The following is a 27,394-nucleotide window of genomic DNA, read 5'->3' on the forward strand; positions in this document are numbered from 1 at the left end:
TTCTCTCCACAGCTCCGCTGAGAGGAAGCTCCCCAGGCTCTCCCCTGCAGAATCACGGTAGAAAGAGCGTACATTTGGCGCAAAAACTGATATACAGCAGCTACTGGGTTAACACTAAGTTACTGTGTGATTCCTGGGTCATATAGCGCTGGGGTGTGTGCTGGCATACTCTCTCTCTGTCTCTCCAAAAGGCCTTGTGGGGGAACTGTCTTCAAATGAGAGATGCCCAAAGAGACATTAGCCTACTGGGCTCTAGAATAAATGCTATGTCGATTTCTGCCAGAACGGTCCTGTGGACTCGGCAATGGACAGGCGATGCCGACTCAAAAAAGCACATGGAGGTTTTACCTTATAAGGGTGAGGAATAGTTTGGGGACGGTCTCTCGGATCTGGTCTCCACAGCTACGGCTGGAAAGTCAAATTTTTTGCCATATATTCCCTCACAACCTAAGAAAGCACCGTATTACCAAATGCAGTCCTTTCGCTCACAGAAAGGCAAGAAAGTCCGAGGTGCGTCCTTTCTTGCCAGAGGCAGGGGTAGAGGAAAGAAGCTGCACAGTACAGCTAGTTCCCAGGAACAGAAGTCCTCCCCGGCTTCCACTAAATCCACCGCATGACGCTGGGGCTCCACAGGCGGAGCCAGGCCCTGTGGGGGCGCGTCTCCGAAATTTCAGCCACAAGTGGGTTCACTCACAGGTGGATCCCTGGGCTATAGAGATTGTGTCTCAGGGATACAAACTGGAATTCGAAGTGATGCCCCCTCACCGTTACCTCAAATCGGCCCTGCCAACTTCCCCCATAGAGAGGGAAATAGTGTTAGCTGCAATTCACAATTTGTATCTCCAGCAGGTGGTGGTAAAGGTTCCCCTCCTTCAACAGGGAAGGGGTTACTATTCGACAATGTTTGTGGTACCGAAACCGGACGGTTCGGTCAGACCCATATTGAATTTAAAATCCCTGAATATATACCTGAAAAGGTTCAAGTTAAAGATGGAATCGCTCAGAGCGGTCATCGCAAGCCTGTAGGAGGGGGATTTTATGATGTCTCTAGACATAAAGGATGCTTACCTTCATGTCCCCATTTATCCACCTCATCAGGAGTACCTCAGATTTGTGGTACAGGATTGTCATTACCAATTCCAGACGTTGCCGTTTGGTCTGTCCACGGCACCGAGAATATTTACCAAGGTAATGGCAGAAATGATGGTGCTCCTGCGAAAGCAAGGAGTCACAATTATCCCATACTTGGACGATCTCCTCATAAAGGCGAGGTCCAGAGAGCAGTTGCTGATCAGTGTAGCACGCTCTCGGGAAGTGTTACAACAGCACGGCTGGATTCTGAATATTCCAAAGTCGCAGCTGATTCCTATGATGCGTCTGCCCTTCCTGGGCATGATTCTGGACACAGACCAGAAGAAGGTTTTTCTCCCGACGGAGAAGGCGCAGGAACTCATGACACTGGTCAGAGACCTCTTAAAACCAAAACAGGTGTCGGTGCATCACTGCACGAGAGTCCTGGGAAAGATGGTGGCGTCATACGAGGCCATTCCCTTCGGCAGGTTCCATGCGAGGACCTTTTAATGGGATCTGTTGGACAAGTGGTCCGGATCGCATCTACAGATGCATCGGCTGATCACCCTATCCCCCAGGGCCAGGGTGTCTCTTCTGTGGTGGCTGTAGAGTGCTCACCTTCTCGAGGGCCGCAGATTCGGCATTCAGGACTGGGTCCTGGTGACCACGGATGCAAGCCTCCAAGGGTGGGGGGCAGTCACACAGGGAAGAAATTTCCAGGGTCTGTGGTCAAGTCAGGAGACTTGCCTTCACATCAACATCCTGGAACTAAGGGCCATATACAACGCCCTAAGTCAAGCGGAGACCCTGCTTCGCGACCAATCGGTGCTGATTCAATCAGACAACATCACCGCAGTGGCTCATGTAAACCGCCAAGGCAGCACAAGGAGCAGGGTGGCGATAGCGGAAGCCACCAGAATTCTTCGATGGGCGGAGAATCACGTACGAGCACTGTCAGCAGTGTTCATTCCGGGAGTGGACAACTGGGAAGCAGACTTCCTCAGCAGGCACGACCTCCACCCGGGAGAGTGGAAGTCTTCACGCAGATTGCAAGGCGATGGGAACTGCCACAGGTGGACATGATGGCGTCCCGCCTCAACAAAAAGCTACAGAGGTATTGCGCCAGGTCAAGAGACCCTCAGGCGATAGCTGTAGACGCACTGGTGACACCGTGGGTGTTTCAGTCGGTTTATGTGTTTCCTCCTCTTCCTCTCATACCCAAGGTGCTGAGAATCATAGGAAAAAGAGGAGTGAGAACAATACTCATTGTTCCGGATTGGCCAAGAAGGACTTGGTATCCAGAGCTACAAGAAATGCTCACAGAGGACCCATGGCCTCTGCCTCTAAGGCAGGATCTGTTGCAGCAGGGGCCCTGTCTGTTCCAAGACTTACCGTGGCTGCGTTTGACGGCATGGCGGTTGAACGCCGGATCCTAGCAGAAAAAGGCATTCCGGATGAGGTTATTCCTACGCTAATAAAGGCTAGGAAGGACGTGACGGCTAAGCATTAGCACCGTATATGGCGAAAATATGTTGCTTGGTGCGAGGCCAGGAATGCCCCTACAGAGGAATTCCAGCTGGGCTGTTTCCTTCACTTCCTACAGTCGGGAGTGACTTTGGGCCTTAAATTGGGGTCCATTAAGGTCCAGATTTCGGCCCTATCCATTTTCTTTCAAAAAGGACTGGCTTCTCTTCCTGAAGTTCAGACGTTTGTAAAGGGAGTGCTGCATATTCAGCCCCCGTTTGTGCCTCCAGTGGCACCTTGGGATCTTAACGTGGTGTTGAGTTTCCTGAAATCACACTGGTTTGAGCCACTTAAAACCGTGGAGTTAAAATATCTCACGTGGAAGGTGGTCATGCTATTAGCCTTGGCTTCGGCTAGGCGTGTGTCAGAATTGGCGGCTTTGTCACATAAAAGCCCCTATCTGGTTTTCCATATGGACAGGGCAGAATTGCGGACTCGTCCACAATTTCTGCCAAAAGTGGTGTCATCTTTTCATATGAACCAACCTATTGTGGTGCCTGTGGCTACTCGTGACTTGGAGGATTCCGAGTTACTAGATGTAGTCAGGGCTTTGAAGGTTTATGTAGCCAGAACGGCTAGAGTCAGGAAAACTGAGTCGCTGTTTATCCTGTATGCATCCAACAAGCTGGGTGCTCCTGCTTCAAAGCAAACTATTGCTCGCTGGATCTGTAACACGATTCAGCAGGCTCATTCTGCGGCTGGCTTGCCGCTTCCAAAATCAGTAAAAGCCCATTCCACTAGGAAGGTGGGCTCTTCTTGGGCGGCTGCCCGAGGGGTCTCGGCATTACAGCTTTGCCGAGCGGCTACTTGGTCGGGTTCAAACACCTTTGCAAAGTTCTACAAGTTTGATACCCTGGCTGAGGAGGACCTTGTGTTTGCTCATTGGGTGCTGCAGAGTCATCCGCACTCTCCCGCCCGTTTGGGAGCTTTGGTATAATCCCCATGGTCCTTACGGAGTCCCCAGCATCCACTAGGACGTTAGAGAAAATAAGATTTTACTTACCGGTAAATCTATTTCTCGTAGTCCGTAGTGGATGCTGGGCGCCCGTCCCAAGTGCGGACTTCTTCTGCAATACTTGTATATAGTTATTGCTTAAATAAGGGTTATGTTATGGTTGCATCAGGGGTATCTGATGCTCTGTTGTTGTTCATGCTATTAACTGGGTAAGTTTATCACGAGTTATACGGTGTGATTGGTGTGGCTGGTATGAGTCTTATGCAATAGAAGATAAAAACTTAACCTCACTCGCAAGAGTGGGTGAGCCACGCGCTTGACAGAGTTGATTCTCCTCTAGCAGCTGAAAAAAATTGGAACGTCACTCCAAACTGAACACAATATGCAATTGTACTCTAGGTACCAAAGACAGCGCTTAGTGATACACAACAAAATATTATTAAAAAGTAAAACAGATGTATGCAGACAGGTGTAAAGGATCAATCAATATTTATTTAATTTCTATTTGGTCGGTTAAAAATGCTTTGTTACACATATAAGGGCATTTATGTGAACAAGTTAAAACATGACTGACTTGAAGCAAGCTGGGTGATCGTATGCAGGGCACTAATAAGTAACCAGTGGTTGGTGGACCTATGTTTCCTGGGTATAAATGGTAAGTCTCTCCATTAATAGTTACCGATCCTGGTGGAACCAAATGTCACATTCCCTGGTGATGTCTCAGCATGAAGAGATTTCAACACACCGGTTGGGGGAAATAGGTCCTCCGTTTAGCAATGGAAAGGTCGTCAGAGAGAGTCCCAGGCTTGTTCTGAAGAAGGTCCACCGTCCAAATGTCCTGGATAGTAGTGCCACACGGTCCACTAGTATGGTCCTTACGCGTTTCGCTGACTTCCAGGGGCAGCTTAATCAAAGCCTATTTCCCCCAACCGGTGTGTTGAAATCTCTTCATGCTGAGACATCACCAGGGAATGTGACATTTGGTTCCACCAGGATCGGTAACTATTAATGGAGAGACTTACCATTTATACCCAGGAAACATAGGTCCACCAACCACTGGTTACTTATTAGTGCCCTGCACACGATCACCCAGCTTGCTTCAAGTCAGTCATGTTTTAACTTGTTCACATAAATGCCCTTATATGTGTAACAAAGCATTTGTAACCGACCAAATAGAAATTAAATAAATATTGATTGATCCTTTACACCTGTCTGCATACATCTGTTTTACTTTTAATTTTTAATAATATTTTGTTGTGTATCACTAAGCGCTGTCTTTGGTACCTAGAGTACAATTGCATGGTGTGAGTCTTACCCTGGATTCCAAAATCCTTTCCTTGTACTGTCAGCTCTTCCAGGCACAGTTTCCTTAACTGAGGTCTGGAGGAGGGAATAGAGGGAGGAGCCAGTGCACACCAGTATCCTAATTCTTTCTTAAAGTGCCCTGTCTCCTGCGGAGCCCGTCTATTCCCCATGGTCCTTACGGAGTCCCCAGCATCCACTACGGACTACGAGAAATAGATTTACCGGTAAGTAAAATCTTATTTTTTACCAACAATTATAATGTTCTACAATATAAAAGTTAAGTAAATGTATTTAAATCACAGATAACAGAAGTGTAAATGTTGCCAAAAATACTATTTGACCACGGTCCTCCCCTTCCTCTTATCGTTCAAACTGACACGTTTTCTGGGTCTGATTTTAAATTTATAAACTCATCAATCGACCCCCAAAAGTATCTCATTCTTAATTATACAATAGCATGTATTTTATTGCTTTTTATATATTGTAACTGTATATAGTAACTTTTCTTTTATGATTATTTGTACATATCCAAGAGTCTGTGTATACAGTATGCCTCTGCACTGAAGAAACCAATCTCAATGGATCTTACATAGTTTGTTAATACATTTACACATTTTCAGTGCTAAATAAATGAAACCCAGCTTTAAACAGGCTTCTTTGGAATACTGCATTATGATCGCCCAGTTACATAGTTTTTGCTAATCAAATGATGTTTTACCTAGGAGATGCCAACAGACAAATTAGTGAATTCAAGTTTAAACTTTCAAAAGCAGAGCAAGATATAACTACTCTAGAACAGAATGTAAGTACTTCTATTCTCTACCCAGTCTCCCTCTACCTCAACTGGCTTGAAGTCTTCCTACCTGTTACAGTACTGTATACACCGTTTCTGCTTAGGAGTACAACCTGTACTTCTCTACAGCCTCCTGTGCATAACTGTGTGAGAGTTCCTTGTTACAAATGATAATTTTGTCAATATTGCCTCTTTGCAGCTGTCTTGTGTAGATTATAATGATATTAAACGTTACAGAGGAGTTATGTGGCCATATACTGTTCATGTTAGGTCAATTCTAATATTGTTATACTGTAATCTAAATGCTACAGAATGCAATATGAATTATAATACTCAATTCATTTGAGTTTATTGTTGGACATGTAAAATACTGTAAATAAAATTACGACTGTGAAAGAAAGAGATGATGGAGAAATTCCCTAGAGCTGTTTTGCCGTGAGAGAGATGAGCTTTTTGTGCGTGCCTGGTTTGTTTGCTTCTGTTTGCTTTATCCTTTTCTCATGTGATTGTTATTAAAGTAAAAGCCTAAGGAATATAACAGAGTGCAGTGCGTAAAGCGGAGTAACATTAGGTATAGGGAAGATGGTGGTTTGTGTTTGTCTCTCAATATATACACTCTGTACCCCTGCCTATAGGCTAGAATTGGTTATTTCTAACACATGTAACCTTGTTTTATAGAGAAATTTGTATTGTAAATTATGTTTCTCTGACGTCCTAGTGGATGCTGGGAACTCCGAAAGGACCATGGGGAATAGCGGCTCCGCAGGAGACTGGGCACAACTAAAGAAAGCTTTAAGGTCACCTGGTGTGCACTGGCTCCTCCCACTATGACCCTCCTCCAAGCCTCAGTTAGATTTTGTGCCCGGCCGAGGTTGGATGCACACTAGGGGCTCTCCTGAGCTTCTAGAAAGAAAGTATATAATTAGGTTTTTTATTTTACAGTGAGACCTGCTGGCAACAGGCTCACTGCAGCGAGGGACTAAGGGGAGAAGAAGCGAACCTACCTGCTTGCAGCTAGCTTGGGCTTCTTAGGCTGCTGGACACCATTAGCTCCAGAGGGACCGACCGCATGGAACTGGCCTTGGTGTTCGGTCCCGGAGCTGCGCCGCCGTCCCCCTTACAGAGCCAGAAGTAAGAAGAGGTCCGGAAAATCGGCGGCAGAAGACATCAGTCTTCACCAAGGTAGCGCACAGCACTGCAGCTGTGCGCCATTGCTCCTCATACACACTTCACACTCCGGTCACTGAGGGTGCAGGGCGCTAGGGGGGGGCGCCCTGAGCAGCAATAAAAAGACCTTGGCTGGCAAAAAATACCACAATATATAGCCCCAGAGGCTATATATGTGATAATTACCCCTGCCAGAATCCATAAAAAAGCGGGAGAATAGTCCGTGAAAAAGGGGCGGGGCTATCTCCTTCAGCACACTGGCGCCATTTCTCCCTCACAGCTCCGCTGGAAGGAAGCTCCCTGGCTCTCCCCTGCAGTCTACACTACAGAAAAGGGTAAAAAAGAGAGGGGGGGCACTAAATTTAGGCGCAGTATATATAACAGCAGCTATAGGGGACATAATTCAGTTAGTCCCTGCATTATATAGCGCTCTGGTGTGTGCTGGCATACTCTCACTCTGTCTCCCCAAAGGGCTTTTGTGGGTCCTGTCCTCTGTTAGAGCATTCCCTGTGTGTGTGCGGTGTGTCGGTACGGCTGTGTCGACATGTTTGATGAGGATAATGATGTGGAGGCGGAGCAGATGCCTATAGAAGGGATGTCACCCCCTGCGGGGCAGACACCTGAGTGGATGGACTTATGGAAGGAATTGCGTGCACGTGTCGACTCCTTACACAAAAAATTTGACGACATGCCAAATGCGGGACAGCCGGCTTCTCAGCTTGTGCCTGTCCAGGCGTCTCAAAGGCCATCGGGGGCTCTAAAACGCCCGCTACCTCAGATGGCAGACGCGGATGTCGACACGGATACTGACACCAGTGTCGACAACGATGAGTCTAGTCTAATGTCCACTAAGGCCATTCGTTGCATGATTGAAGCAATGAAAGAGGTGTTACAAATTTCTGATAAAAACCCAGGTACCACTAAAAAGGGTATTATGTTTGGGGAGAAAAAACTACCCGTAGTCTTTCCCCCATCAGAAGAATTAAATGAAGTGTGTGAAGAAGCGTGGGCTTTCCCTGATAAAAGATTGGTAATCTCTAAGAAGTTACTAATGGCGTTCCCTTTCCCGCCAGAGGATAGGTCACGTTGGGAGACACCACCTAGGGTGGATAAAGCGCTCACACGTTTGTCTAAAAAGGTGGCACTACCGTCTCCGGATACGGCCGCCCTCAAGGAACCTGCTGATAGAAAGCAGGAGGCTATCCTGAAGTCTGTATATACACACTCAGGCATTATACTTAGACCTGCTATTGCGTCAGCATGGATGTGCAGTGCTGCCGCTGCGTGGTCAGATTCCCTGTCAGAAAATATTGACACCCTAGACAGGGACACTATTCTGCTAACCATAGAGCATATAAAAGACTCAGTCTTATACATGAGAGATGCACAGAGGGAGATCTGCCGGCTGGCATCTAAAATAAGTGCACTGTCCATTTCTGCTAGGAGAGGCTTATGGACTCGCCAGTGGACAGGGGATGCAGATTCAAAAAGGCACATGGAAGTTTTGCCTTATAAGGGTGAGGAGTTATTCGGGGATGGTCTCTCGGACCTAGTTTCCACAGCAACTGCTGGGAAGTCAGCATTTTTACCCCATGTTCCCTCACAGCCTAAAAAGGCGCCGTTTTATCAGGTACAGTCCTTTCGGACTCAGAAAAACAGGCGTGGAAAAGGCGGGTCCTTTCTGTCCAGAGGCAGAGGTAGGGGAAAAAGGCTGCAACAAACAGCAGGTTCCCAGGAGCAAAAGTCCTCCCCCGCTTCTTCCAAGTCCGCCGCATGACGGTGGGGCTCCACAGGCGGAGCCAGGTACGGTGGGGGGCCGCCTCAAAAATTTCAGCGATCAGTGGGCTCGCTCACAGGTGGATCCCTGGATCCTGCAAATAGTATCTCAAGGGTACAAACTGGAATTCGAGGCGTCTCCACCCCACCGGTTCCTAAAATCTGCCTTGCCGACAACTCCCTCAGGCAGGGAGGCTGTGCTAGAGGCAATTCACAAGCTGTATTCCCAGCAGGTGATAGTCAAGGTGCCCCTACTTCAACAAGGACGGGGTTACTATTCCACACTGTTTGTGGTACCGAAACCGGACGGTTCGGTGAGACCCATTTTAAATTTGAAATCTTTGAACACATACATAAAAAAATTCAAGTTCAAGATGGAATCGCTCAGGGCGGTTATTGCAAGCTTGGACGAGGGGGATTACATGGTATCCCTGGACATCAAGGATGCTTACCTGCATGTCCCCATTTACTATCCTCACCAGGAGTACCTCAGATTTGTGGTAAAGGATTGCCATTACCAATTCCAGACGCTGCCGTTTGGACTCTCCACGGCACCGAGGGTGTTTACCAAAGTAATGGCGGAAATGATGATACTCCTTCGAAGAAAGGGAGTTTTAATTATCCCGTACTTGGACGATCTCCTAATAAAGGCGAGGTCCAAGGAGCAGTTGTTGGTGGGAGTAGCACTATCTCAGGAGGTGCTACACCAGCACGGTTGGATTCTGAATATTCCAAAATCACAGCTGGTTCCGACGACACGTCTACTGTTCCTGGGTATGATCCTGGACACAGTCCAGAAAAAAGTGTTTCTCCCGGAGGAAAAAGCCAAGGAGCTGTCATCTCTAGTCAGAAACCTCCTGAAACCGAAACAGGTATCGGTGCATCACTGCACGCGGGTCCTGGGAAAGATGGTGGCTTCTTACGAAGCAATTCCTTTCGGCAGGTTCCATGCCAGAATCTTTCAGTGGGACCTGTTGGACCAATGGTCCGGATCGCATCTTCAGATGCATCGCCTAATAACCCTGTCTCCAAGAACCAGGGTGTCTCTGCTGTGGTGGCTGCAGAGTGCTCATCTTCTAGAGGGCCGCAGATTCGGCATACAGGACTGGGTCCTGGTGACCACGGATGCCAGCCTTCGGGGCTGGGGGGCAGTCACACAGGGAAGAAACTTCCAAGGACTATGGTCGAGTCAGGAGACTTCCCTACACATAAATATTCTGGAACTAAGGGCCATTTACAACGCCCTAAGTCAGGCAAAATCCCTGCTTCTGCACCAGCCAGTACTGATCCAGTCAGACAACATCACGGCAGTCGCCCATGTAAATCGACAGGGCGGCACAAGAAGCAGGATGGCAATGGCAGAAGCCCCAAGGATTCTCCGATGGGCGGAAAATCACGTACTAGCACTGTCAGCAGTGTTCATTCCGGGAGTGGACAACTGGGAAGCAGACTTTCTCAGCAGGCACGACCTCCACCCGGGAGAGTGGGGACTTCATCCAGAAGTCTTCACGCTGATTGTAAATCGATGGGAACGTCCACAAGTGGACATGATGGCGTCCCGCCTAAACAAAAAACTAGAGAGATATTGCGCCAGGTCAAGGGACCCTCAGGCGATAGCTGTGGACGCTCTAGTGACACCATGGGTGTACCAGTCAGTTTATGTGTTCCCTCCTCTGCCTCTCATACCAAGGGTACTGAGAATAATAAGAAAACGAGGAGTAAGAACAATACTCGTGGTTCCGGATTGGCCAAGACGAGCGTGGTACCCGGAACTTCAAGAGATGATCTCAGAGGACCCATGGCCTCTGCCGCTCAGACAGGACCTGCTGCAGCAGGGGCCCTGTCTGTTCCAAGACTTACCGCGGCTGCGTTTGACGGCATGGCGGTTGAACGCCGGATCCTAAGGGAAAAGGGCATTCCGGAGGAGGTCATTCCTACGCTGATTAAAGCCAGGAAAGATGTAACTGCAAAGCATTATCACTGCATATGGCGGAAATATGTTGCTTGGTGTGAGGCCAAAAAGGCCCCAACAGAGGAATTTCAACTAGGTCGATTTCTGCATTTCCTACAAGCAGGAGTGACTATGGGCCTGAAATTAGGCTCCATTAAGGTACAGATCTCGGCTCTGTTGATTTTCTTCCAGAAAGAACTGGCTTCACTACCTGAAGTTCAGACGTTTGTGAAGGGAGTGCTGCATATTCAGCCCCCGTTTGTGCCTCCAGTGGCACCTTGGGATCTCAACGTGGTGTTGAGTTTCTTAAAATCACATTGGTTTGAGCCACTTAAAACCGTGGATCTAAAATATCTCACGTGGAAAGTGGTCATGTTATTGGCCTTGGCTTCGGCCAGGCGTGTGTCAGAATTGGCAGCTTTGTCATGTAAAAGCCCTTATCTGATTTTCCATATGGATAGGGCAGAATTGAGGACTCGTCCTCAGTTTCTCCCTAAGGTGGTATCAGCTTTTCACTTGAACCAACCTATTGTGGTGCCTGCGGCTACTAGGGACTTGGAGGATTCCAAGTTGCTGGACGTTGTCAGGGCCTTGAAAATGTATGTTTCCAGGACGGCTGGAGTCAGGAAAACTGACTTGCTATTTATCCTGTATGCACCCAACAAGCTGGGTGCTCCTGCTTCTAAGCAGACTATTGCTCGCTGGATTTGTAGCACAATTCAGCAGGCGCATTCTGCGGCTGGACTGCCGCATCCTAAATCAGTAAAAGCCCATTCCACAAGGAAGGTGGGCTCATCTTGGGCGGCTGCCCGAGGGGTCTCGGCTTTACAACTTTGCCGAGCTGCTACTTGGTCAGGGGCAAACACGTTTGCAAAATTCTACAGATTTGATACCCTGGCTGAGGAGGACCTTGAGTTCTCTCATTCGGTGCTGCAGAGTCATCCGCACTCTCCCGCCCGTTTGGGAGCTTTGGTATAATCCCCATGGTCCTTTCGGAGTTCCCAGCATCCACTAGGACGTCAGAGAAAATAAGATTTTACTCACCGGTAAATCTATTTCTCGTAGTCCGTAGTGGATGCTGGGCGCCCGTCCCAAGTGCGGATTGTCTGCAATACTTGTACATAGTTACTGTTAACTAAAGGGTTATTGTTGAGCCATCTGTTGAGAGGCTCAGTTGTTTTTCATACTGTTAAACTGGGTATAGTATCACGAGTTATACAGTGTGGCTGGTAAGAGTCTTACCCGGGATTCAAAATCCTTCCTTATTATGTCAGCTCGTCCGGGCACAGTGTCCTAACTGAGGCTTGGAGGAGGGTCATAGTGGGAGGAGCCAGTGCACACCAGGTGACCTAAAAGCTTTCTTTAGTTGTGCCCAGTCTCCTGCGGAGCCGCTATTCCCCATGGTCCTTTCGGAGTTCCCAGCATCCACTACGGACTACGAGAAATAGATTTACCGGTGAGTAAAATCTTATTTTTACATGTACAATGACGTATGTTGCTATAAATGTCCTTTGTTAATTGTATATTAACATGAATTGCTTTTCTGTTTTCTCTGCTGTTATATAGGTTCTTAGACTTGAAGGACAAGTGGTCCGATATAAAACTGCAGCAGAAAATGCAGAAAAAGTAGAAGATGAACTAAAAGCGGAAAAAAGAAGACTTCAAAGAGAGGTAATTACCTGACATGATTAATTATCTCTACAACTGGAATCCATATTTAATTGGCACCACTTTTTACTTTTGTTTCAAAATTATGTGAAAGCTCCTAACAAAGGTAAATACAATCTACTCATTTCTGCCAGCAAGGTTCATTAATTAAAGTTCATTTCTTGACATTTTTTAATTCCTTGTCTAATCTGAAGCACTAAAAAATATACAACCACCTCCAAATAACAAAAGAACAACTTGCGAAGTCCTTTGGTGATAGACTAATTCGCTGCCAGGACAGATGAAGCTACCAACTCTAGAGATGACTTCATTGTGGTAGATAGTCCAGCACAGAAATACCAAGAAGAGATAGCGTAGTTTGGTGTTGTGCTGTTACTAACCAAGTGAAAACAAATTATGTTTAAATATAATGCACTCAACAAATTTGTTCTTTCCATGTGCCGATGATAAACCCAAGACATGGAAAAAAAAGAAAACAGTAGTGCACAGTGTATAAGTTAGGTTGTCAGTATAAGGAATATGGCGGAAAACTCTTTTATATCAGGTATAGATCAGCAGATACAAAGGAAGTCTTCTGTTCTCTGTTATACTGTAGCTATGGATCAGTCTGCATGATCAGTTTACACGTGTGTACCATTTATAATGATTGGATAGTGGAGAAACTGAAGTAGTCCCACTTACGTAGTATAAGATGAATATTTCAAATAAATAGGATCAAATTTTCTCTGACGTCCTAGTGGATGCTGGGAACTTTGTAAGGACCATGGGGAATAGACGGGCTCCGCAGGAGACTGGGCACTCTAAAAGAAAGATTAGGTACTATCTGGTGTGCACTGGCTCCTCCCTCTATGCCCCTCCTCCAGACCTCAGTTAGATTTCTGTGCCCGGCCCGAGCTGGATGCACACTAGGGGCTCTCCTGAGCTTCTAGAAAGAAAGTTTAAAATTAGGTTTTTTATTTTACAGTGAGACCTGCTGGCAACAGGCTCACTGCAACGAGGGACTAAGGGGAGAAGAAGCGAACCTACCTGCTTGCAGCTAGCTTGGGCTTCTTAGGCTACTGGACACCATTAGCTCCAGAGGGATCGACCGCAGGACCCGTCCTTGGTGTTCGTTCCCGGAGCCGCGCCGCCGTCCCCCTTACAGAGCCAGAAGCATGAAGATGGTCCGGAAAATAGGCGGCAGAAGACTTCAGTCTTCACCAAGGTAGCGCACAGCACTGCAGCTGTGCGCCATTGCTCCTCATGCACACTTCACACTCCGGTCACTGAGGGTGCAGGGCGTTGGGGGGGGGGGGGGCGCCCTGAGCAGCAATAAAAACACCTTGGCTGGCAAAATAATCACAATATATAGCCCCAGAGGCTATATATGTGATAATTACCCCTGCCAGATTCCATAAAAAAGCGGGAGAAAAGTCTGCGAAAAAGGGGCGGAGCTATCTCCCTCGGCACACTGGCGCCATTTTCTCTTCACAGTGTAGCTGGAAGACAGCTCCCCAGGCTCTCCCCTGTAGTTTTCAGACTCAAAGGGTTAAAAAAAGAGGGGGGGCACTAAATTTAGGCGCAATATTGTTTATACAAGCAGCTATAGGGGAAAATTCACTCAGTGATAGTGTTTATCCCTACAGTATATAGCGCTCTGGTGTGTGCTGGCATACTCTCTCTCTGTCTCCCCAAAGGGCTGTGTGGGGTCCTGTCCTCAGTCAGAGCATTCCCTGTGTGTGTGCGGTGTGTCGGTACGGCTGTGTCGACATGTTTGATAAGGAGGCTTATGTGGAGGCGGAGCAGATGCTGAAAATGGGATGTCGCCCCCTGTGGGCCGACACCAGAGTGGATGGATAGGTGGAAGGTATTAACCGACAGTGTCAACTCCTTACATAAAAGGCTGGATGACGTAACAGTTATGGGACAGCCGGCTTCTCAGCCCGCGCCTGCCCAGGCGTCTCAAAGGCCATCAGGGGCTCAAAAACGCCCGCTCCCTCAGATGGCAGACACAGATGTCGACACGGAGTCTGACTCCAGTGTCGACGAGGTTGAGACATATACACAATCCACTAGGAACATCCGTTACATGATCTCGGCAATAAAAAATGTGTTACACATTTCTGACATTAACCCAAGTACCACTAAAAAAGGGTTTTATGTGTGGGGAGAAAAAGCAGGCGGTGTTTTGTTCCCCCATCAAATGAGTGAATGAAGTGTGAAAAAGCGTGGGTTCCCCCGATAAGAAACTGGTAATTTCTAAAAAGTTACTGATGGCGTACCCTTTCCCGCCAGAGGATAAGTTACGCTGGGAGATATCCCCTAGGGGGGATAAAGCGCTCACACGTTTGTCAAAAAAGGTGGCACTGCCGTCTTAGGATACGGCCACTTTGAAGATACCTGCTGATAAATAGCAGGAGGCTATCCTGAAGTCTGTATTTACACACTCAGGTTCTAGACTGAGACCTGCAGATAGTGCTGCTGCAGCGGGGTCTGTAACCCTTTCAAACAATAAGACGTCGTCTTATATATGAGGGATGCACAGAGGGATATTTTGCCGGCTGGCATCCAGAATTATTGCAATGTCCATTCTGTCAGGAGGGTATTAGAGACCCGACACTGGACAGGTGATGCTGACTTTAAAAGGCACATAGAGCCTTATAAGGGCGAGGAATTGTTTGGGGATGGTCTCTGGGACCTCGTATCCACAGCAACAGCTGGGATGAAAAATTTTTACCTCAGGTTTCCTCACAGCCTAAGAAAAGCACTGTATTATCAGGTACAGTCCTTTCGGCTTCAGAAAAGCAAGCGGGTCAAAGGAAAAAGCTGCACCAGTCAGCCAGTTCCCAGAATCAAAATTCTTCCCCCGCTTCCTCTGAGTCCACCGCATGACGCGGGGGCTCCACAGGCATAGCCAGGTACGGTGGGGGGCCGCCTCAAAAATTTAATCGATCAGTGGGCTCGCTCACAGGTGGATCCCTGGATCCTTCAAGTAGTATCTCAGGGGTACAAGCTGGAATTCGAGACCTTTTGGAGTGGCAGTGTGTTGTATCTATATTAAGTGATCATTCCAGTAAAAAATATTTTTTATCGGGGGCGTGGCTTGGCTGCAGAACTAGGCAGACGTGTCTCCCTAGAGCTCCTGCCTTGGACACATTGCTATAGGCACCTAGCTGCACTTTGGGGACAACCCTCTATCATCTGGGGAACCCCTACACTGGGCAGCACGGTCTGCGGAGCCGGCGGGTGTCTCCTACACCCTTGCGGGTTGCGGCCTGCTGACCCCCCTGAAGCCCAGACCTTGATTTACATGTGGCCCTGAGGGAAGTGATTGGATTCCGGCACGGAGGGCGCCACCCCACCCCCCCGCTCATCGCCTGTGTGCATGGTCCACCACCAGATACCCTCTGCCTTCTTCCCCCGGTGAGTGCTGCCTGCTGCCCTCATTACCTCGGAGTGGCGCCCGCCTGACATCGCGCCGCGCTGTGGAGGGCCGGTGACGGGCGAGCTCTCCTCTCCTGCTGCGGCGGCCTCTTCCGCTGAGCGGCGCCTGGACGGGGGACCCCGGCCCGCGTGACCCGCGCGCTGCTGTGCCCGCTCCCGGCTGATCTGGTAACAGCCTCCGGGAGCCTGGGCAGCGGAAGGCCTACTCGGAGACCCGGCGGCGCCATCTTGTGTGCTGGCAAAGCACCTCGTGGAGCCCTCACTACCTGCTTGGGACTCAGGCATCTGTTTAGATTCAGCCTCTGACTGAGGGGGTGCCCTGTGATTAATACATTTCCTGGACACTGTCTGGGACCTCTCCAGCTGCATTAATTTAGTCAAAAAAGGAACAAAACAAAAAAAAGAAGAGAATAAATACATAATAAATAAAGAGCATTCTCTGGCCGTGGCCTGCGGGCTGAACGGGCAGGCTGGGCTTTCTATGAGCTCCCAGGGACCTGGGAGTTTCTACAACTTAAAATAGCCTCCCCACACTTGTTTCCTGATTTATCTGCCTTGTACTGCGCCAGCTATTTATGTGTCTGTCCACACTCTCAAGTTGGCTCCCCTACGACCCTGCCGTCCTATGATTGCGAACTCTCCATAATGTGAGTGTACTTGCTCTGCTTCCACCGCCACTCATGTTTGCCTAATCGACATGTTCCTGACCTACTGTGGCTGAGTACACCTGTGTCACGCTTCACCTTTGACCGGACCCAGCGGAGTTAAGGCGCCCGTTCACTCTCCACTGCCTTCACTTCTACTGATGAACGATGCCTCCCAAAAAGAACAAAGACCCAGCGCCTTCCAAAATATCCTCCCCCCCCCCCCCCCCTAAACCACTCCAAATCTCCCCTCTACAAAGAATCCCCCCGCCCACTGTGCCAGACCCTGTGCTGTCGACTGGTCTGCCATCCATGCTCACGGTCTCCGGAGTTGATTGCGATTCTGATGCACCCTTGACTGTGAAGTCTCTTTGCCAGATTCTCTCCGCCTTTAAATCGGAACTCTCTAAAGACCTGACCTCTGCTGTTCGTGAGGTCAAAACCGAGCTGGTGGCAATCGGGGACAGGACCGACCACTTAGAACGCAAGGTGGAAGAACTGGTCGCCTCCCACAACGAGATGATCACCTCCCATGATCGTCAACAACAGGAGATGGACCAATTCCGGTCTAAGTTAGCTGACATGGAGGACAGATCTCGACGGAACAACATTAAGATGAGGGGCATCCCCGATTCTGTCACTAATTCTGAACTCGAACCCTATGCCATCGCCCTCTTCAGGAAGCTCCACCTGCTGCGGATACCGCGGAGCTCCTGATTGACCGTATCCACCGCCTCCCCCGGCCACGCACAGTTTCCTCTGACCTCCCTAAAGATACCCTCCTCCGTGTGCATTTCTTTACAGTCAAGGAACGCATCATGAGAGCTGCCAGAGAATCTAAAAATTCAGACACCTTAGGGGGCCGCCAAATATTCCAGGGTTTTTCCGCTGCCACCATTGCGAAGAGATGTGCCCTTTCACCTATTACCCTGGCGCTCAGGTCCCATGATATCCACTACCGCTGGGGATTCCCGGTCAAACTGATAGTTTCCTATGAGGACTCCACTTACATCATCTCCTCCCTCGATGTGGTAGTCAAGTTGCTCTTGGATTGGGACATTACTGTTCAGAAGTCATCTGCTCCATCCCGTCTGTCCTCAATCCGACAGGAATGGTCGAACCCCTGAGCCATCTGATCACAGCATTGGGTCTCTCAACATTCCTTTCTGACTCTGTGAAACTGTAGACTTCTTTCCCCCTGCTGTGAGGGGAAGATATTAACATTTATTGTACCCGTTATGCGTTGTGATATTTCTCTTGGTCTATATGCTACAGGTTACTCTTTCACTAGTTACGATGTGCCTCTTATCATACGCTGGTTATTTGTCGCAGTTCAGGTTTAATCCAGCTCCCAGGGGCACTATGCCCCCCGCCGTTTCCTCAAATCTGCCTTGCCGACAACTCCCTCAGGCAGGGAGGCTGTGCTAGAGGCAATTCACAAGCTGTATTCCCAGCAGGTGATAGTCATGGTGCCCCTACTTCAACAAGGACGGGGTTACTATTCCACACTGGTTGTGGTACCGAAACCGGACGGTTCGGTGAGACCCATTTTAAATTTGAAATCCTTGAACACATACATTAAAAAATTCAAGTTCAAGATGGAATCACTCAGGGCGGTTATTGCAAGCCTGGAGGAGGGGGATTACATGGTATCCCTGGACATCAAGGATGCTTACCTACATGTCCCCATTTACCATCCTCATCAGGAGTACCTCAGATTTGTGGTACAGGATTGCCATTACCAATTCCAAACACTGCCGTTTGGACCGTCCACGGCACCAAGGGTCTTTACCAAGGTAATGGCAGAAATGATGATACTCCTTCGAAAAAAGGGAGTTTTAATTATCCCGTACTTGGACGATCTCCTTATAAAGGCAAGGTCCAAGGAGCAGTTGTTGGTCGCAGTAGCACTATCTCGGGAAGTGCTACATCAGCACGGATGGATTCTATACGTTCCAAAGTCACAGCTGGTTCCTACCACACGCCTACTGTTCCTGGGGATGGTTCTGGACACAGAACAGAAAAAAAGTGTTTCTCCTGCAGGAGAAAGCCAAGGAGCTGTCATCTCTAGTCAGAGACCTCCTGAAACCAAAACAGGTATCGGTGCATCACTGCACACGAGTCCTGGGAAAAATGGTAGCTTCTTACGAAGCAAAATTCCATTCGGCAGGTTCCATACAAGAACCTTTTAGTGGGACCTCTTGAACAAGTGGTCGGGATCGCATCTTCAGATGCATCGGCTGATAACCCTGTCTCCAAGGACCAGGGTATCTCTACTGTGGTGGCTGCAGAGTGCTCATCTTCAAGAGGGCCGCAGATTCGGCATACAGGACTGGGTCCTGGTAACCACGGATGCCAGCCTTCGAGGCTGGGGGGGCAGTCACACAGGGAAGAAACTTCCAAGGACTTTGGTCAAGTCAGGAGTCGTCCCTACACATAAATATTCTGGAACTAAGGGCCATTTACAATGCCCTAAGTCAGGCAAAACCCCTGCTTCAAAACCAGCCGGTACTGATCCAGTCAGACAACATCACGGCAGTCGCCCATGTAAACCGACAGGGCGGCACAAGAAGCAGGATGGCGATGGCAGAAGCCACAAGGATTCTCCGATGGGCGGAAAATCACGTCTTAGCACTGTCAGCAGTGTTCATTCCGGGAGTGGACAACTGGGAAGCAGACTTCCTCAGCAGACACGACCGACACCCGGGAGAGTGGGGACTTCATCCAGAAGTCTTCCAACTGTTGGTAAACCGTTGGGAAAGGCCACAGGTGGACATGATGGCGTCCCGCCTAAACAAAAAACTAGATATTGCGCCAGGTCAAGGGACCCTCAGGCAATAGCTGTGGACGCTCTAGTGACACCATGGGTGTACCAGTCGGTTATGTATTCCCTCCTCTGCCTCTCATACTGAGAATAATAAGAAAACGAGGAGGAAGAACGATACTCGTGGTTCCGGATGGGCCAAGAAGAGCTTGGTACCCAGAACTTACAGAAATAATATCAGAGGACCCATGGCCTCTACCGCTCAGACAGGATCTGCTACAGCAGGGGCCCTGTCTGTTCCAAGACTTACCGCGGCTGCGTTGGACGGCATGGCGGTTGAATTCCGGATCCTAAAGCAAAAGGGCATTCCGGAGGAAGTCATTCCTACGCTGATAAAAGCCAGGAAAGAAGTAACCGCAAACCATTATCACCGTATTTGGCGAAAATATGTTGCGTGGTGTGAGGCCAGGAAGGCCCCAACAGAGGAATTTCAGCTGGGTCGTTTTCTGCACTTCCTACAGTCGGGAGTGACTATGGGCCTAAAATTGGGTTCCATTAAGGTCCAGATTTCGGCTCTGTCGATTTTCTTCCAGAAAGAACTGGCTTCACTGCCTGAAGTTCAGACTTTTGTAAAGGGAGTGCTACATATTCAGCCCCCTTTTGTGCCTCCTGTGGCACCGTGGGATCTCAACGTGGTGTTGAGTTTCCTGAAATCACATTGGTTTGAGCCACTTAAAACTGTGGATTTGAAATATCTCACGTGGAAAGTGGTCATGTTATTGGCCTTGGCTTTGGCCAGGCGTGTGTCAGAATTGGCGGCTTTGTCATGTAAAAGCTCTTATCTGATTTTCCATATGGATAGGGCAGAATTGAGGACTCGTCCCCAGTTTCTCCCTAAGGTGGTATCAGCTTTTCACTTGAACCAACCTATTGTAGTGCCTGCGGCTACTAGGGACTTGGAAGATTCCAAGTTACTGGACGTAGTCAGGGCCTTAAAAATTTATATTTCCAGGACGGCTGGAGTCAGGAAAACTGAATCGTTTTTTTTGTTTATCCTGTAGGCACCCAACAAAATAGGTGCTCCTGCTTCTAAGCAGACTATTGCTCGCTGAATTTGTAGCACAATTCAGCTGGAGCATTCTGCGGCTGGATTGCCGCATCCTAAATCAGTAACAGCCCATTCCACAAGGAAAGTGGGCTCATCTTGGGCGGCTGCCCGAGGGGTCTCGGCTTTACAACTTTGCCGAGCTGCAACTTGGTCAGGAGCAAACACGTTTGCTAAATTCTACAAATTTGATACCCTGGCTGAGGAGGACCTTGAGTTCTCTCATTCGGTGCTGCAGAGTCATCCGCGCTCTCCCGCCCGTTTGGGAGCTTTGGTATAATCCCCATGGTCCTTACGGAGTTCCCAGCATCCACTAGGACGTCAGAGAAAATAAGATTTTACTCACCGGTAAATCTATTTCTCGTAGTCCGTAGTGGATGCTGGGCGCCCATCCCAAGTGCGGATTGTCTGCAATACTTGTATATAGTTATTGCCTAACTAAAGGGTTATTGTTGAGCCATCTGTTGAGAGGCTCAGTTATATTTCATACTGTTAACTGGGTATAGTATCACGAGTTATACAGTGTGATTGGTGTGGCTGGTATGAGTCTTACCCGGGATTCAAAATCCTTCCTTATTGTGTCAGCTCTTCCGGGCACAGTATCCTAACTGAGGTCTGGAGGAGGGGCATAGAGGGAGGAGCCAGTGCACACCAGATAGTACCTAATCTTTCTTTTAGAGTGCCCAGTCTCCTGCGGAGCCCGTCTATTCCCCATGGTCCTTTCGGAGTTCCCAGCATCCACTACGGACTACGAGAAATAGATTTACCGGTGAGTAAAATCTTTTTTTTTTTTATGCAGTGAATGAGAGAACTCCTTTATTCTACAATAAATACCAAACCATATATTGTTTGAATTAATATTACGGGCTAAACGTAATAGCCTTTAAAAAGCAGGAAGTGCAGGACTTTATGCTAGTCTGGCCGGATTTTTAAATTACCAGTCATTTACATGGCATCGCTAAGTCATAGACTTCCTGCTTCTTGCAGGCTATTACATTAGCCCCATATATAGGAACATCTGCACTTTTCTTTTCTTTGGGATACCTTAGATCTATCACTGTCACGGAACCATATTATACTCATTGTAACATCTAAATTTAGTGAGTGTATTATATTTAACTATGATTTGGTATAAAATTTTTATCACTGTTGCACACTGTACTAGCTTTCTCTCTGTTGGGTCATTCTGCAGCAGACTTTCTACCATATTGAGCTGAAGCACTACAGTCATTGCACCTATGAAGTCATTTACAGCTCTTTTAGGATTACAGATTTTGGGTAGTGCTAGCTGTGTAAGTAGCGTTGAAGAGCTGAAGGACTCTGTCTGCTGGACTACACTTCCCACTGTTCATGTGACTGTCCTCAGCTGATACATATGCTGCTGATAAACACACAATTTTTAAATGATTTTAGTTACTTCAGATAAAAGGCAGGCGATGTGGTTATTGGCTAAACATCACGTTGGTATATCAGAGACTTGTTTTTTTGACAAACAGGGATATCATGGACATTTCCAATATTTACAAAACTGTTCGTAAGAAACAGCCAAATCTCTATACGCCAGCAAAGAGAGAGTCCCAGTAAAGGAATCTCCACTAAATATGTGAAGGGATGATGCTTTCAAAAGACCTTTTGGAGTGGCAGTGTGTTGTATCTATATTAAGTGATCATTCCAGTAAAAAATATTTTTTATCGGGGGCGTGGCTTGGCTGCAGAACTAGGCAGACGTGTCTCCCTAGAGCTCCTGCCTTGGACACATTGCTATAGGCACCTAGCTGCACTTTGGGGACAACCCTCTATCATCTGGGGAACCCCTACACTGGGCAGCACGGTCTGCGGAGCCGGCGGGTGTCTCCTACACCCTTGCGGGTTGCGGCCTGCTGACCCCCCTGAAGCCCAGACCTTGATTTACATGTGGCCCTGAGGGAAGTGATTGGATTCCGGCACGGAGGGCGCCACCCCACCCCCCCGCTCATCGCCTGTGTGCATGGTCCACCACCAGATACCCTCTGCCTTCTTCCCCCGGTGAGTGCTGCCTGCTGCCCTCATTACCTCGGAGTGGCGCCCGCCTGACATCGCGCCGCGCTGTGGAGGGCCGGTGACGGGCGAGCTCTCCTCTCCTGCTGCGGCGGCCTCTTCCGCTGAGCGGCGCCTGGACGGGGGACCCCGGCCCGCGTGACCCGCGCGCTGCTGTGCCCGCTCCCGGCTGATCTGGTAACAGCCTCCGGGAGCCTGGGCAGCGGAAGGCCTACTCGGAGACCCGGCGGCGCCATCTTGTGTGCTGGCAAAGCACCTCGTGGAGCCCTCACTACCTGCTTGGGACTCAGGCATCTGTTTAGATTCAGCCTCTGACTGAGGGGGTGCCCTGTGATTAATACATTTCCTGGACACTGTCTGGGACCTCTCCAGCTGCATTAATTTAGTCAAAAAAGGAACAAAACAAAAAAAAGAAGAGAATAAATACATAATAAATAAAGAGCATTCTCTGGCCGTGGCCTGCGGGCTGAACGGGCAGGCTGGGCTTTCTATGAGCTCCCAGGGACCTGGGAGTTTCTACAACTTAAAATAGCCTCCCCACACTTGTTTCCTGATTTATCTGCCTTGTACTGCGCCAGCTATTTATGTGTCTGTCCACACTCTCAAGTTGGCTCCCCTACGACCCTGCCGTCCTATGATTGCGAACTCTCCATAATGTGAGTGTACTTGCTCTGCTTCCACCGCCACTCATGTTTGCCTAATCGACATGTTCCTGACCTACTGTGGCTGAGTACACCTGTGTCACGCTTCACCTTTGACCGGACCCAGCGGAGTTAAGGCGCCCGTTCACTCTCCACTGCCTTCACTTCTACTGATGAACGATGCCTCCCAAAAAGAACAAAGACCCAGCGCCTTCCAAAATATCCTCCCCCCCCCCCCCCCCTAAACCACTCCAAATCTCCCCTCTACAAAGAATCCCCCCGCCCACTGTGCCAGACCCTGTGCTGTCGACTGGTCTGCCATCCATGCTCACGGTCTCCGGAGTTGATTGCGATTCTGATGCACCCTTGACTGTGAAGTCTCTTTGCCAGATTCTCTCCGCCTTTAAATCGGAACTCTCTAAAGACCTGACCTCTGCTGTTCGTGAGGTCAAAACCGAGCTGGTGGCAATCGGGGACAGGACCGACCACTTAGAACGCAAGGTGGAAGAACTGGTCGCCTCCCACAACGAGATGATCACCTCCCATGATCGTCAACAACAGGAGATGGACCAATTCCGGTCTAAGTTAGCTGACATGGAGGACAGATCTCGACGGAACAACATTAAGATGAGGGGCATCCCCGATTCTGTCACTAATTCTGAACTCGAACCCTATGCCATCGCCCTCTTCAGGAAGCTCCACCCGCTGCGGATACCGCGGAGCTCCTGATTGACCGTATCCACCGCCTCCCCCGGCCACGCACAGTTTCCTCTGACCTCCCTAAAGATACCCTCCTCCGTGTGCATTTCTTTACAGTCAAGGAACGCATCATGAGAGCTGCCAGAGAATCTAAAAATTCAGACACCTTAGGGGGCCGCCAAATATTCCAGGGTTTTTCCGCTGCCACCATTGCGAAGAGATGTGCCCTTTCACCTATTACCCTGGCGCTCAGGTCCCATGATATCCACTACCGCTGGGGATTCCCGGTCAAACTGATAGTTTCCTATGAGGACTCCACTTACATCATCTCCTCCCTCGATGTGGTAGTCAAGTTGCTCTTGGATTGGGACATTACTGTTCAGAAGTCATCTGCTCCATCCCGTCTGTCCTCAATCCGACAGGAATGGTCGAACCCCTGAGCCATCTGATCACAGCATTGGGTCTCTCAACATTCCTTTCTGACTCTGTGAAACTGTAGACTTCTTTCCCCCTGCTGTGAGGGGAAGATATTAACAGTTATTGTACCCGTTATGCGTTGTGATATTTCTCTTGGTCTATATGCTACAGGTTACTCTTTCACTAGTTACGATGTGCCTCTTATCATACGCTGGTTATTTGTCGCAGTTCAGGTTTAATCCAGCTCCCAGGGGCACTATGCCCCCCGCCGTTTCCTCAAATCTGCCTTGCCGACAACTCCCTCAGGCAGGGAGGCTGTGCTAGAGGCAATTCACAAGCTGTATTCCCAGCAGGTGATAGTCATGGTGCCCCTACTTCAACAAGGACGGGGTTACTATTCCACACTGGTTGTGGTACCGAAACCGGACGGTTCGGTGAGACCCATTTTAAATTTGAAATCCTTGAACACATACATTAAAAAATTCAAGTTCAAGATGGAATCACTCAGGGCGGTTATTGCAAGCCTGGAGGAGGGGGATTACATGGTATCCCTGGACATCAAGGATGCTTACCTACATGTCCCCATTTACCATCCTCATCAGGAGTACCTCAGATTTGTGGTACAGGATTGCCATTACCAATTCCAAACACTGCCGTTTGGACCGTCCACGGCACCAAGGGTCTTTACCAAGGTAATGGCAGAAATGATGATACTCCTTCGAAAAAAGGGAGTTTTAATTATCCCGTACTTGGACGATCTCCTTATAAAGGCAAGGTCCAAGGAGCAGTTGTTGGTCGCAGTAGCACTATCTCGGGAAGTGCTACATCAGCACGGATGGATTCTATACGTTCCAAAGTCACAGCTGGTTCCTACCACACGCCTACTGTTCCTGGGGATGGTTCTGGACACAGAACAGAAAAAAAGTGTTTCTCCTGCAGGAGAAAGCCAAGGAGCTGTCATCTCTAGTCAGAGACCTCCTGAAACCAAAACAGGTATCGGTGCATCACTGCACACGAGTCCTGGGAAAAATGGTAGCTTCTTACGAAGCAAAATTCCATTCGGCAGGTTCCATACAAGAACCTTTTAGTGGGACCTCTTGAACAAGTGGTCGGGATCGCATCTTCAGATGCATCGGCTGATAACCCTGTCTCCAAGGACCAGGGTATCTCTACTGTGGTGGCTGCAGAGTGCTCATCTTCAAGAGGGCCGCAGATTCGGCATACAGGACTGGGTCCTGGTAACCACGGATGCCAGCCTTCGAGGCTGGGGGGGCAGTCACACAGGGAAGAAACTTCCAAGGACTTTGGTCAAGTCAGGAGTCGTCCCTACACATAAATATTCTGGAACTAAGGGCCATTTACAATGCCCTAAGTCAGGCAAAACCCCTGCTTCAAAACCAGCCGGTACTGATCCAGTCAGACAACATCACGGCAGTCGCCCATGTAAACCGACAGGGCGGCACAAGAAGCAGGATGGCGATGGCAGAAGCCACAAGGATTCTCCGATGGGCGGAAAATCACGTCTTAGCACTGTCAGCAGTGTTCATTCCGGGAGTGGACAACTGGGAAGCAGACTTCCTCAGCAGACACGACCGACACCCGGGAGAGTGGGGACTTCATCCAGAAGTCTTCCAACTGTTGGTAAACCGTTGGGAAAGGCCACAGGTGGACATGATGGCGTCCCGCCTAAACAAAAAACTAGATATTGCGCCAGGTCAAGGGACCCTCAGGCAATAGCTGTGGACGCTCTAGTGACACCATGGGTGTACCAGTCGGTTATGTATTCCCTCCTCTGCCTCTCATACTGAGAATAATAAGAAAACGAGGAGGAAGAACGATACTCGTGGTTCCGGATGGGCCAAGAAGAGCTTGGTACCCAGAACTTACAGAAATAATATCAGAGGACCCATGGCCTCTACCGCTCAGACAGGATCTGCTACAGCAGGGGCCCTGTCTGTTCCAAGACTTACCGCGGCTGCGTTGGACGGCATGGCGGTTGAATTCCGGATCCTAAAGCAAAAGGGCATTCCGGAGGAAGTCATTCCTACGCTGATAAAAGCCAGGAAAGAAGTAACCGCAAACCATTATCACCGTATTTGGCGAAAATATGTTGCGTGGTGTGAGGCCAGGAAGGCCCCAACAGAGGAATTTCAGCTGGGTCGTTTTCTGCACTTCCTACAGTCGGGAGTGACTATGGGCCTAAAATTGGGTTCCATTAAGGTCCAGATTTCGGCTCTGTCGATTTTCTTCCAGAAAGAACTGGCTTCACTGCCTGAAGTTCAGACTTTTGTAAAGGGAGTGCTACATATTCAGCCCCCTTTTGTGCCTCCTGTGGCACCGTGGGATCTCAACGTGGTGTTGAGTTTCCTGAAATCACATTGGTTTGAGCCACTTAAAACTGTGGATTTGAAATATCTCACGTGGAAAGTGGTCATGTTATTGGCCTTGGCTTTGGCCAGGCGTGTGTCAGAATTGGCGGCTTTGTCATGTAAAAGCCCTTATCTGATTTTCCATATGGATAGGGCAGAATTGAGGACTCGTCCCCAGTTTCTCCCTAAGGTGGTATCAGCTTTTCACTTGAACCAACCTATTGTAGTGCCTGCGGCTACTAGGGACTTGGAAGATTCCAAGTTACTGGACGTAGTCAGGGCCTTAAAAATTTATATTTCCAGGACGGCTGGAGTCAGGAAAACTGAATCGTTTTTTTTGTTTATCCTGTAGGCACCCAACAAAATAGGTGCTCCTGCTTCTAAGCAGACTATTGCTCGCTGAATTTGTAGCACAATTCAGCTGGAGCATTCTGCGGCTGGATTGCCGCATCCTAAATCAGTAACAGCCCATTCCACAAGGAAAGTGGGCTCATCTTGGGCGGCTGCCCGAGGGGTCTCGGCTTTACAACTTTGCCGAGCTGCAACTTGGTCAGGAGCAAACACGTTTGCTAAATTCTACAAATTTGATACCCTGGCTGAGGAGGACCTTGAGTTCTCTCATTCGGTGCTGCAGAGTCATCCGCGCTCTCCCGCCCGTTTGGGAGCTTTGGTATAATCCCCATGGTCCTTACGGAGTTCCCAGCATCCACTAGGACGTCAGAGAAAATAAGATTTTACTCACCGGTAAATCTATTTCTCGTAGTCCGTAGTGGATGCTGGGCGCCCATCCCAAGTGCGGATTGTCTGCAATACTTGTATATAGTTATTGCCTAACTAAAGGGTTATTGTTGAGCCATCTGTTGAGAGGCTCAGTTATATTTCATACTGTTAACTGGGTATAGTATCACGAGTTATACAGTGTGATTGGTGTGGCTGGTATGAGTCTTACCCGGGATTCAAAATCCTTCCTTATTGTGTCAGCTCTTCCGGGCACAGTATCCTAACTGAGGTCTGGAGGAGGGGCATAGAGGGAGGAGCCAGTGCACACCAGATAGTACCTAATCTTTCTTTTAGAGTGCCCAGTC

The 27,394-nt window shown here is 48.8% G+C and overlaps 1 protein-coding gene across 13 annotated transcripts in view; it reads left to right on the forward strand.

Moving 5' to 3' along the window:
* The window catches only part of LRRFIP2 (LRR binding FLII interacting protein 2), a 276,779-nt gene that overhangs the window by 239,219 nt on the left and 10,166 nt on the right, over positions 1–27,394 (forward strand). For all 13 annotated transcript variants that reach the window (XM_063922583.1, XM_063922587.1, XM_063922586.1 and 10 more), the window contains 2 exons: positions 5,578–5,657; positions 12,109–12,213. In XM_063922583.1, the coding sequence (XP_063778653.1) occupies positions 5,578–5,657; positions 12,109–12,213 (185 nt within the window). The remainder of the gene's footprint in view (positions 1–5,577; positions 5,658–12,108; positions 12,214–27,394) is intronic.

This window comes from Pseudophryne corroboree, chromosome 5, assembly GCF_028390025.1.
Source record: "Pseudophryne corroboree isolate aPseCor3 chromosome 5, aPseCor3.hap2, whole genome shotgun sequence".
Classification (NCBI taxonomy): domain Eukaryota; kingdom Metazoa; phylum Chordata; class Amphibia; order Anura; family Myobatrachidae; genus Pseudophryne; species Pseudophryne corroboree.